General features: G+C 46.0%; 1 protein-coding gene across 1 annotated transcript; it reads left to right on the forward strand.

Moving 5' to 3' along the window:
- The first annotated feature begins 435 nt into the window (after positions 1-435).
- GFRA3 (GDNF family receptor alpha 3) lies at positions 436-12,374 on the forward strand. The gene is made up of 8 exons (XM_052772097.1): positions 436-577; positions 4,013-4,288; positions 5,015-5,107; positions 5,535-5,880; positions 5,959-6,068; positions 7,134-7,268; positions 8,229-8,359; positions 8,668-12,374. The coding sequence occupies exons 1-8, from the start codon at positions 535-537 to the stop codon at positions 8,800-8,802; spliced, it is 1,269 nt and encodes a 422-aa protein (XP_052628057.1). The 5' UTR covers positions 436-534; the 3' UTR covers positions 8,803-12,374.
- Positions 12,375-12,877: the final 503 nt, after the last annotated feature.

Below are 12,877 nucleotides of genomic sequence, written 5' to 3' on the forward strand. Positions count from 1 at the left end.
TCTGTTTAAAGCTTACTTTCTTTCACTGAAGTACACCCCCGAGGGTGCCCCTCACTGAGCAACCGCAGCTTTGTTCTCAGCGCCAGGAGGCACGGCGGGCCAGCAAACAACCAACCAAACGTCTTCCACAACCCCTCTCCAAAGCGCCCCTTCCGAAGCGTCCCCGCAGGTCTCGCCTGGGAAGCGCGTCCCGGCACGGCGGGGCCCAGCAACTCCCCCGGACGCTCTGGGGGCGGCCGCAGCGGGCTGCCCCGCAGCCCTACCCCCGGCCCGACGGCCGCGCACCCTCTCCGCCCGCCGCCGCGACCCCCGCGGGCGGACGGGCGCAGCGCTCGGCGGGCAGAGCCGCCCCCCGCCCTGCGCCGGGTCGGGCCGCGAGGCGGCGCTCGCCGCCCGCACCTCGACGGGGCGGGCCGGCCGGTGCCGCGCCGGGCCGGGGCGGGGCGGCGGCCGCTCACACGCCGGCGGGCTGCGCGCAGCATGTGAACTGCGGCCCCAGAGCGGGGAGCGACCGACCGACCGCCGGGCTCCAGCATGGGGCTCGCCCTGCTCCTGGGGCTGCTCCTCTCCCGAGCCGGTAACAGCGCCCGGAGCGCGGGGCGGCGGACGGGGCGGGCGCCGGGCTCGGGGCGGGCTGGGGAGCGCGGCGGGCGGCGAGCGGGACCCGCGCCGGCGCCCCGCGGGGCGGCTGCGGGCGGCAGAGGCGGCTCCGGGGTCGCGGGCCGGCGCCCCCCGCTGCTGGCGCCCCCCCCTCCCCCCCCCCCCGCGCTGGGCCGGCCCTCGGCACGGCCCGAGCTCGGGGCTCCCGGCCACCCCGCCTCCCCCCCCGGGGAGGAACCCGCTTTCAGAGCAAGGGAAGGCGTGCTGCTGCTGCTGCGAGCTGAAAGGCGAGTTGCCGGTGTGGTTGTGCCCAGGGCGGAGGGACGCGCTGGGGCGGGGGAACGGGTGTCCTGGAGGCAAGGCTGGAGGAGGCGACGAGGTCGCCTTGCTCCTCTAGCTCGCAGCAGAGAGGGGCAGATGCCGGGAGCTGATGCCTCAGCGCGGCAGAAAAGGCACAAAGCGGGCACCTGCGCTAGCTGGACCTGCCTTAACGGATCCTTGCTGTACCTCTCTCGTCCTGACTTTGCCGAGAGCTTTTTTTGGTACCTACTCTCCCGGCGTTCCCCCTCTGAAATGCTTCGGGCTGATAGTAGTCTGAGGTGAGGCTCAGTTTGCAAAGACCAATCCCAAGAGCTCTGGCAGAGATGCAGCTCTTTGCTCCACTCTGCCTTCTGCTACTGCCAAGTCACAAGAGCCAAGGATAGAAATTACTCCTCTTTCCAGTTCATCTCTTGTGCAGTCTTCATGGCTGATGTGACTAGAAATACAGAAATTACAAAACCGCTTAGAAGCATTCCTACGCCCCGGCTGTGGGATGTCAGTGCTTCACACTTAGAAAACGCTGCAGCTGCTGAATATCACAATGACTGCTACAAAGATGGGCCATTGCCCTGAAACCTCAGTAGCACTTGCAGCCACATGATTACAATAGCTTTTCCACAATTTTCCGTGTCCAAATACTAATGCTTCTTTGATAACTGTGCTTAATAAAAAAAAGGTTTCCCTTCTGCAATCGTTCTCTCTTTCAATAGCGTGGTGCACCAGAAGCATCAAAATAATACATGTATATATATATATATATATGACGGGACATGGAGTGAAAAGGTAGAAATAAAGGGATATTGTATTATCTATCCCCTTTTTCTAAGGTATAAATAATCATAGTCTGTGAATTGATAATTACCTTTTAACTTTTTTTTTTTTAAACTACAGAAGGGACTCCCACACACATGCATCATTAACATGTTCTGCAACCTAGACCACAGGTCTAGGAAAGAATTAGCTCTCATTCTTTCATGTTATTATCTGGAATATTAAGAGAAAGTTTTAAAAAATGAAACAACGTGTCAAATATTAGGGCTTAATACAATGCATAGCTATTAAAAGAGGAGGAATGTTTTAAATTTGAGGTTTACAGCAGCTTTACCCGAAGCATTTGGTACAGGCCTGTGGCAGAAACACAGTCCATCCACTTACACCCAGCCCTGCTCTACCCTGGCAATTACCATATCACTTTAAATTTTTAAAAATGTCATTTCAAGCTCAGGTGCTTGCTGAGCAAAATTCTGAAGGCTAGTAAAGTGCATCCTGTCCTTTTATGAACTTCCTACAACAGCTGCTGCAAGCCACTGTTGGTGATGGGATACTGGGGGAGATGGTACTTTGGTCTGACCTGGTGGGGTAGATCAGTTTGCTCAGTTTAGGGTTCCAAAAGCTACTGGAGAGAACAGACCGATTCGCTCTTGGGAATTTGCACTGATTGCAACCTTACAGGATATAATCACACTTGGAATGTTCATTAAGGTTGTGCCTAGGTGTAATGCCTAAAAAACCTACTGTGCTGTGTACAAAGCATTTCTGATGAGAGATTTGTTTTTCAGGGAGCTTACAAAGTCATATAGTCTCTACATAACAGCCAGATGAACAACAAAGTACAATAAGTTGCTAGAAAAGCAAAGAAATTTGTACAAGTGCGACAGAGACACCTGGATAGTATTACTGGGCTATAGGGAAAGTAGAAAGTTTGAGAAGCAGACTAGCATAAAATTATGCAGCCTACTGCTTACAGCAAATAAAACTGATGAAGCTAGCAAAAGTGAAGGAAGTGAGAGAACAAATTAGGTGGTGAAGACGGTATACCAGGTAATATGAGCTGTACCAAGATTTTTTTCTAATCTGTAGTGAAGGCAGACTGAAATAGTACTAGTGCACCTGCTGAACAAGAGAATGATAGTAAGATCATGTACCCATAGAACATTAAAGGTAGTTGTAAGGCTCATCATAGTCATTTCCTAACACCAGCCAAGCAATATTGTCCTGAAGGGAAGAAACATAGTAGCCTATATATAAATTTTATTAGCAAACAGTCTTGTTCCAGGTCTTCATTGTAATTGTACTGTAAACACAGATTCATATACTACAGAAATGAAGAAAGATTATGGACTGAATTCACCTACCTGTGACAACATAATGCTAGGTATCACCCCAGTATTACCCTTAGGTGACAACGGTCCACATAAAAAGTTTAAAAACTGGAAAAAAAAGTCTAGTTTTAAAGATTATATTGTTAAATTGAGATTAATACTTCCACATAAGGTGGTGCGCGTGTGTGTATGTGTGTATATATATATATAGCCAATGCATGTGTTATGCAAATAATACGTATACAGAGAGATACAGTCAGAGTTCACAATCAACCAACAGATGAAAGCTGGCACGCCAAGCCTGCATCCCAGCATTTTTGGCAGGGATTTCAGGGACTGAGTTCTATGTACTTAAATTGATTGCATATCAGCATTTCTATATGAAGCTACTTGCATCTTATGTTAAGGATTTATTCTATTATGCAAAAAAATATGCATTCTTATTCTTAAGTTTCCAAGCCCAGTGAAGTAGTTGTTTTTACACCCTACAAATGGCTCTCAGTACATCTCTTAATGACCAGTATATACTTTAGCAATGGCAGCCGCACTGACTCACAGCACACAGTATGGTCTTACTATGAGCTTATTGCACTGCGGTTTTCCTTACTCAGATAGAAGAGCTTCTTCAAAGCAGCCTCAGCAACCCCAAGGTTTTCACAGGGATTTACTACTCCATAAAATACAAAGCCATCTCTGATCCTGGCCAAGTTGAAAGAGTTAAGGGTGATTAAAAAAGGTTTTATTAAACAAAATTATTTTTGAGACTTTCTTTAACCTTTTGTTCCCTCTTTCATACATTAATACTCATCCTTTTGTTTCTAAATGGAGACAGCTCTTGTTCCTTACTACTCCATGTGAAAGACCCCAACCAGTTCTGCCTCTTGAGAGGAGTCCTTACTGAATATAGGATGCCTACAGAACAAGGACAAGGTGCTTGTGTGGCATTCATCATGATTGTGATCCTGACAATCTTTTCCCTACTTGACCAGGAGACCTCCTGGCTCTGCCGAGGAGTGATTGCATAGCAGCAGAACAGCTGTGCCTCTCGGACTCTACCTGCAATGCCACCTACAGGATCCTGGAAAACTGTGCCCTGGCTAAGACTCGCTTCGTTCCACTGGATCACGATAGCAGGGTCAGATGTCTGAATGCAGAGCTAGACCTCGGAAACAGCTCTTTGCTGCACTGCAAGTGTCACCGGCGCATGAAGAGACAGGAGCACTGCTTACGTGTTTTCTGGACCGTTCACGGCAGCATGACAGATGGTGAGATGAAATAATATGAATTTACAAGGTACTAGTAAGGTTCACCCCTGCCCCCCATCTGAAAACAACTGTGAAAGGCCACTTCCCAACACTGCAGGTACCACTTTGGAATCACATCTCCTAGTAAAAAGAATTCATTACTGCTCTGTTTGATAAGCGGAGAAAGCTGACCTGGTCTGGGACCGGCTCTTCAAATACACCAGGGACCCTAACAGAAAAAGATAGCTACTCTAAGGCAGTTAGATTTCACACTGTGAGGGGAGGCTCCTGTGAAAGTCACCTCAAAATCGTCACGTCTGTCCATCACTGAAAACGAACATGTGATTGTGACACACACTGTAATGGCATCCTTGAGGATGCTGCTTCTTTCCAGCTTTAGTGGGATGCTTCTACTTGGCCTCCCACTAAAGACCACCTGTGCTGCACATCTCCTCACTAGTGCTGAGGCTGAAAAAACCCAAATGACAACATAGACCAAATTCCAGCCAGAGCAAATCTGATGACAAAATGTAATGCTGTTGTTACACAGTAATACTTCTGTATCTCCAGCAGAACCATTCTTTGGCATTTAGCTTTGAGCAAGACAGAGCATCTCTGAACTCCAGCCTGAGGAAACAGCCAGGCACAAATAAGAAAGAAATCAATTAAGAAGGAGGAAAAAAAAAAAAAAAAAGCTGGTCAAAAAGCATTTCTCCCACTGCATAAAACATCTTGTATCTTGCCTAGGTTATTTCAATTTGGAGACTTCTCCCTATGAGAATCCAGCAAATGAAGAACACTGGAAGACAGATTATAATAAACTGGCAGCTCTGTTATCAGGTAAGGATTGTAATGGTTACATGATATAATGATGCCCTTTATCATCTTTTCAGGGGCTGAAAATTATTAAGAAGAACAATTTGGGGTAATGGCCCCTTTAATCAGAGGAACACCTGCTCTGGATACTTGCCTAAATTTGTCCCCCCTACCAAGTGTAAATATAGCCACAGATCCAGGCCCATGAAACAGGGAATAACCCACAATGATGCATCCTCTGAAACAAACACCCTAACATGAACCAATAAAAAATATGATTTTGTAACTAGTGTAACTGCAGTGTCATACTACAGGCACACAGCAGGACTAATTTGCTTTGTTCTTTTTGATGTTCCCAATCTGGCCATCAAGTAAGGGCTACTCCTGTTTCCACAGAGAATCTCTTCTGGAGACTTGCTTCATTGTTCCTGGGTTTCTTTTGGCTTTATAGGCTCACAGTTAGCAGGAGATGCAACAAATCCGTGCCTGAAAGCAACTCACATCTGTAACCTGAGCAAGAAGTGTGTTCGTCTGCGCACAGACTATGCCTCTATCTGCACCAAGGGAGCAGGAAGCGAGGACATGTGTGACCGCCGCAAATGCCACAGAGGGCTAAGGAACTTCTTTGAGAAAGTCCCTGAGGATTTCACCAAAAGGATCCTGTTCTGTCCATGTCAAGATGAACTTTGTGGAGAGCGACGCCGGAAAACTATTGTTCCTGATTGTTCCTTCCAGTATAACACCAAACCCAATTGCCTCTGGCTTCTGGACTCCTGCTTAGAAGACCATATCTGCAAGTAGGTCAAGCAGCAGCGGACATTAGCCAAGAGAAGAGAACAGCATAGACACTGATGGTCTCATTTTCCTTCCTACAGATCCCGACTGGCTGACTTCCAACAAAATTGTCAACCTGCAGACATGTCTCCAGATGGTTGCTCTCAGCACAACCATGCTGCATGCCTGCAGGCTTACATGGGAATGATTGGTAAGTGATATCCACAGGAACAAACAGGGTGGATGCTTTCAGGCCACAAACTTGCAGGCACACTCTGATGCTGTGAAGGACCATCTTGCTCTCCTGCAGGAGTTAGAGCTCAGTGTACCAATGAATATGCCTTGGCCTAATTGACGCTAGTGCTCTCCCTTGCTTCCATGGCATTTATCGCTCTACTCTGTCCCATCCTCTGCTGTCAAATCAGCAGCACTTGCCTGAGATTTTTTGAACACCTGTTTGCATCATCAGCTGGTGCAAAGCGCTCTAAATGCCTGACCAACAGGGCTCAGGGCCTGTATGGGCTCAGCCATTCCTGCTGCAGGAGTTACATCGCATCACAGCAGTGATCAAACACAACATTGCCTCACTGCCTGACTTTTAGACTCCTGATGGTTTGTTAGTGTTGTACACACTATCTTCTCACAGCCAGCCAGAACATGGCACTACCAGTTGTTAGAAGGAAAGTTGTCCTTGGTTTTAGGCATTCACTGCCAGCCTGCTAATACTTTTTCAGAGTGGCTCAAAAGAGGAGCTGTAAAGAGCAGCGATATCTCAGAAGCTGTAAATCTGGACTATACCTTCTGGTTTTCCAGATGTCTTTGCTGTTTTTGTGATACATGAACTCTGGCTGAATGGCACACTACAGGTGTGCAGCATTTTTTTGGCAAAAGGCATTTGACCACACAGTGTTGCCAACTACACAAAAAGTAAGAGTGCCTTTTGCTGCCCTATGTCAGTACCGCAGTTGAGTCCCTGCAGATGCTTCACATACTTCAATCTAATGCTTGCACCAGCTTCAGTTATCAGCATACCTTGCCATCAGACTGCCTGAGTCAGGGTAGCAATCTCCACACTTTCTCACAGCCCAGCAGACTTCATGCAGCTTCACCAGACCTGGGTCACCTCACAGGGGCTCCTGACCTCTCCTGAGTAACATGCATATCACAATGGAAGGCTTCCGCCTCCAGGGCAGCATTCCCTTTAGTGTAATAGGACTTGTGATGCTTTCATTTGGTGAAGTAAATCCTGATTCCAGTTTCTGGGGGTTTGGGACAGGCACGCCCATGACACCCAACTATGTCAGTAACTCCAGTGTGGAGGTCTCCCTGTGGTGTACATGTGAAAGCAGCGGCAACCAGAAGGAGAAGTGTGACCAGATACTCAGCATGTTTGAGAGCAACAAATGCCTTGGTAAGCATCAGTCATATCACAGAAACAGCTGAGCATAGGGAAATTAAAATCCTGTTGATTTCAAGATCCTACGGTGCATTGCTCTTGCGTATAGTTCTGTCTTCTGCAGCGTCTCCACGATCTCCTGTCCAACCTATGGGACCAGCCTGGATCTGCTCTCAGAAGTGTTTCTGTACCTTTTGGCAACACTTCTATTCATCTCAAACACCATGAAGCTATTTCCAAACAGCATTCAAATGAAGGGGTTGCAAAGAAATCACAAGGGGAGGTAGACATGCTGTATCCATACGTTGCTGAGTAACCACAATAGTGCACCAGGATTATGGGGTTTGGGTTCCCCTCCTTCCCCTCCTTTCCTATGCTCGCCTTTGGCCCACACTTACTTGGTCAAGATAAGTAGCTCCTGACACAACCCCTGTTATTAGATTCAGCAGCACAACAGTTACAAAAATCCTGTTACATGCAACTATGTAATCCTAAGTCTGTATTTCTTTTATATCCCTAGCATTTTAGCAACAGACCTTAATAAGATTTAAATATTTTATGTTTGTAAAAGCTTCCAAAGGATAAAGAAACCAGCATCATTAGATAAATTATTAATATTTAAACCTAGCTCCTGCTGTATAGAAAAGCCTTACACCTGGCACTATAGATACACCTACAACCTCAACATCCCATCTGAGATACTACATACCTGCCCCTTACAAAATAGACAGCTGAGAAAGTCCCAGAGGGACCCAAAGGTCCTCAAGTACAGCGCGAATTGGCTTTGCAGTCTGCTGAACCTCACAAGTAAACCCACAAACAGGCCATTCGCTAAACAATATGTATTTTCTAAATCAATGCCACACAGCTTGTGAGTGCATTTCCTAAAATAGCTTCCCTAGACTTCTGTTCACTAGACTCCAAGGTGTGCACAAGAAAAGCACAATAAAACTCTTGCTTTACTTCTCTTTGCAGAAAATACCATTTGGTCTCAAATGCACCTGAAGCAGACAGCTCTAGAAAGACAGGAAGACTTATTGTACTCATCTCCCCTAAGCTTCCAAGGAGACAGTGCCAGCACATCTCTTGCTTCAGAAATGTCCCAGGTACGCACTGCTTTGTTGCCTTCACAAAGCAACGAGTCAAGTGCCTAGAGACAGTAGTTGAAAAACATTGGATCTGGAAATGTGTGATTTTGGACATCAAAGTGAGGGATGCTACATGCATGCAGAATCGTGGACCACTTTACTTTGAGCTATTCCTTCCACAGACAAGCAGAAATAGGAGGCCATGCTGCCTGGCCACAGGAGTTTCCTATAGTCTCACATTAGTGCTCAGAACTGGAGGCTCTGCAGCCAGTCATTTGAGCATAAATATGTCTAACTGGGATTCATTCCTCTTTTTCATTTCCTAGGTGGCTGAAGGGAAGACACAGCGAGACATCTCTGAACACAGCAGTATGCCTATGGCCTCCTCTGTGTATTCTGGAGCTGCTGTTTCTTGGCCGTCTCTGGCTCTGCTCCTGCCCCTGTTGCTGAGCCCATGTTAACTTGGCATAAATGGCATCTTTTCTTCCCATATTATTAATCTTATCCCATATCCAGGCACCTCGCACTACTGATTTACCTTTGGGAAACAGGCGGCTTCCAGAGAAGAGGAATGGAACAGCCTTAACCCAGAACAGCAGTCACTGAAAACCTCCCCCCAACTTGCACCCCACTTTTCCCCAATCAGTTTGTACTGGGCTCTGCAGATATGGTGCCCACCATTGCTTCTGCCATGTTAGCATTTTGAGTAACAGTCAGGTGAATATTCCAGTGCAATATTTTAAAACAAAGGTCTGAGTTCTGTCAGAGCTTGTGCAGGGTTCGGTTTCTGACTGCAGGAAGGGACCTGACACAGCGTGTCCTACCATCCCACCTTCTGGAGCTCTTCCTCAGGCATACAATTATAGAATGGTTTGGGTTGGAAGGGAGCTTTAAAGATCATCTAGTCCAACCCCCCTGCCATGGACAGGGACATTTTTCACCAGACCAGGTTGCTCAAAGCCCCATCCAACCTGACCTTGGACACTTCCAGCGAGGGGGCAGCCACAACTCCTCTGGGCAACCTGTTCCAGTGTCTCACCACCCTCATCGTAAAAAATTTCTTCCTTATGTCCAATTTAAACCTACCCTCTTTCAGTTTAAAACCGCTGCCCCCTTTTCCTGTCACTACAGGCCCTGGTAAAAAGTCTTTCTTGTGATCCCTCTTTTTATATTGAAAGGCCACAATAAGGTCTCCCCAGAGCCTTCTCTTCTCCAGGCTGAACAACCCCAACTGTCTCAGCCTTTCTTCATAGGAGAGGTGTTCCAGCCCTCTCATCGTTTTCATGGCCCTCCTCTGGACCTGCTCCAACAGGTCCATGTCTGTCTTGTCCTGGGCACCCCAGAGCTGGATGCAGGACGCCAGGTGGGGTAGAGTAGAGGGGAAGAATCACCTCTCTCGGCCTGCTGGCCACGCTTCTTTTCACGCAGCCCAGGATACGATATGGCTTTCTGGGCTGCAGGTGCACATTGCTGGCCCACGTCCAATTTTTCATCTACCAGTATCCCCAACTCCTTTTCTGCAGGGCTATTCTCAATCCATTCATCCCTCAGTCTGTATTGATATTAGGGATTGTCCCAGGCCAGGTGCAGGACCTTGTACTTGGCCTTGTTGAACATCATGAGGTTCATGTGGGCCCACTCCTTAGGCCTGTCAAAGCATAGAGTACAGCATACTATCCTAAAGAGTAGAAGCCCACGCTCCAGGGTGGGTTGCAAGTAAAGCTCAATAAACATACACATAAAGTCCCTGGTAAACACCAGTTCTGGATTACTTTCAGTTCCCTTTTCAAATCCATTCCTTTAAGTATATGAAAAATACCATCCCAGATCAAGGACACTGTACTACAGTTTATATTCTTGCTCCTTTCTGTTTTGCCCCTTGCAACATATATATATCATCCATTATTATGGCTAGCAACAGACTTCAGTTTTGCAGGTTAGGATGGATTTCTGTGCTCAACCCCAGTAAGTTCAGTCTAATCTAGCAAAGAAGGACCTTGCCTGGCTTCAGGAGGAACCTTCTTAGTAATGCTTAGAGAATGCATATAGCTCATTGAAGCTGTATTGACCACAAAACCCCTGGGACATTCAGTTGCAAAAATCTCTGGGAGCCGCAACTACCTTGAACCTCTCCGCATATTCAAGTCATCATTGTCCCCTTCCACCCTGCTTGCCCAATCTCCTCCTCCTCTGCCAAGCTCTATGTCATGATCTCTTTACTCTGAGTGTAAATGTGTGCACTGTGTAACTGCTGTTATTTTGTACTGCATTTGCCTGTTAAAATGTGGTGTTAAGTGAATATTGATTTCTGAGCATAGGTTAATAGTCCACAATCAATTGTGTGCAAGAGTTGCCTCATCAGCCAGCCTACACTTTCAGGATAGCTTGAAACTCAGCTCAAAGCAGCTCCTCCATGCACACATATAGCGCCCCTTGCCCATCCTATGAGATACAACAGATCTGAACAATATTATACACAGCCAAACACTATTACAATCCTGAATAGATACAGAACAGGTGGGTATTTCTTTTTACCTTGTGCTTTATCTGTTGGCAGGGAAGTACCAGCTAGGTAATATGCTGCGGTTCCCAGTCACTATTGGACACCTTCTTCCTACAGAGTCTTACATTGTCACATGTGTCAGAGTAATTGTCCTTCTGCAGTGATAATATTTCCATTTCAACTTCCAGCCTTCTCTTTACTTCCTGGGCAGGTAGGGCAAGGAAATCACTGCATGGAGCAGAACCATCTCCTCTGTCACACAGAGAAGCAACATCTTATTTCCATGCAGTAGGAACAAGTATCATGTCTTCTTAATAGAGAGGAGTACGAATGCTGGTATTTCTGATTACCTGCTGAAATATCGCTATTTGGATCGAGAGACAGCACTGTTGCCACATGTTTGCTACCATTCTTTAATGAAAACAGAGTCCATGTTAACATATTCTAATATCTGCATTAGACCATCCTCTGTATGGTGGGACTAGAAACATGTCAAGACTCTTGACTGTAGTGTAATAGCATCTGTCATCTCCAGAGTTTAGTGGAGAGTGACAGGGAAGAAGAAAATGTTGTTGTTCTTTCCAATATTCCACAAATCAGTGAGGATATTTGTGAGAATAATGGAGTAGATTTCCCTGAGCTGCCTGTACCACACACACGGTGTACTGCATTAATCTTCCCCTCATCTGCACTGTGATCTTTCCTTTTTCCCCACTGTAGTGCTCTAAGACAGGTTGATATGGAAAAAGGTATTAGCATTTTGTTGTTCACATTAAGGGCACTATGGACCTTTAGCCCCTTACACCTACTAAGAACGTTATTGATTGCAATTGCAGCCTCCTGTCATGTCCTGGATTACATAGGAAAATGCTTGAGACAGCCAAATCCTGCTCTAGACTGAAATTAAAGCAAAACATGTCAGTCTGGGTTTTTCTCCAAGTGTCCTATGTCCCTTTTGCCTGTACATATGCACCTTTGTATACATGGCTGCCTCTTAGGCTTATTCATCAATAACTGCAAACAAAATTCACCTGTAAATACACCTGCATTCACGGGTACTCACGCTGCTATGAGTACAAACCCATTTTCACTTAGACTTCTGTAACACCTGACCTCCAAATATCAGTTATTCAACTACACAGCATACATGCATGCACAAGTAGAACTACTACTAGAAATATCATGCCAATATCAGTATTGGTTCAGTTCTGTTAGCACCACTGATGTTCAAAGACTGGCACAGTTACCTAAACCTATTCAGAACAGTTCTTACTAACCATACTACAGGGCAATTTACAAAAACCTCTCAGCTTCTATTCCCCAGAAACTGCAATACAACATCCCGTGAGTACCTTTGGTCTAAATATAAAAATAATCTAATAAAAATTCTCTATCCCAACAGTCTTAACATTGAGCTCTCAGCAAACATATATAAGGAGGGAACCTTCTAATTGTTGTAATGTAGATTATTTTTTAAAGTGTAAAATAATGCTAAATCTCACTAATAAAATTTATCTTGCAACTCTAGAAGTCTCCTGCCTTCCTTCGCGTTTAATAGAAGCTACACTCCTTGTCTCCTACTGCTGGAGCCATTATGGGAAAGAAATTTAAAGAACAGAGTTAGACAGTATCTCTTACAAAGCAATCTTAACAACAACTTTTACAGACATCACTCACTGCCACGTACTTCAGACATGGCTTCTAGAACTCTGACATAGCTTTAGATCCCTTAACATGGTCTAATGTAGCATTTACAAAGAGCATTCATACAGTCCTCCAGGAGTGAGCTCAGTCACTGTGTTAGGCAAGTTGTTTCTTCTGTGACAAGTGGGAGAAGCAATACACATTTCTTGCCCAAGGTCATAAGCAAGGCGATGCCAGAGATAAGCCTTGAATTTGGAAGTCCAAAATTATTGTGTCCTTGCCTTATTAAAATCATTCCCACTGCCTCCATTCAGTAAGAATCAAGTGACTACAGTTTTCTTTTTAAAGGGGGGGCACAATACATATCACAGATGAGGAAAAGCTAAGCT

Source organism: Harpia harpyja, chromosome 20 (genome assembly GCF_026419915.1).
Source record: "Harpia harpyja isolate bHarHar1 chromosome 20, bHarHar1 primary haplotype, whole genome shotgun sequence".
NCBI classification, from domain to species: domain Eukaryota; kingdom Metazoa; phylum Chordata; class Aves; order Accipitriformes; family Accipitridae; genus Harpia; species Harpia harpyja.

Coding starts and splice junctions, on each gene's coding strand:
- GFRA3 (XM_052772097.1), top strand. CDS start 535: ATGGGGCTCGCCCTGCTCCTGGGGCTGCTCCTCTCCCGAGCCG. Junction 578..4,012: donor GCTGCTCCTCTCCCGAGCCG/GTAACAGCGCCC, acceptor CTACTTGACCAG/GAGACCTCCTGGCTCTGCCG. Junction 4,289..5,014: donor TCACGGCAGCATGACAGATG/GTGAGATGAAAT, acceptor TATCTTGCCTAG/GTTATTTCAATTTGGAGACT.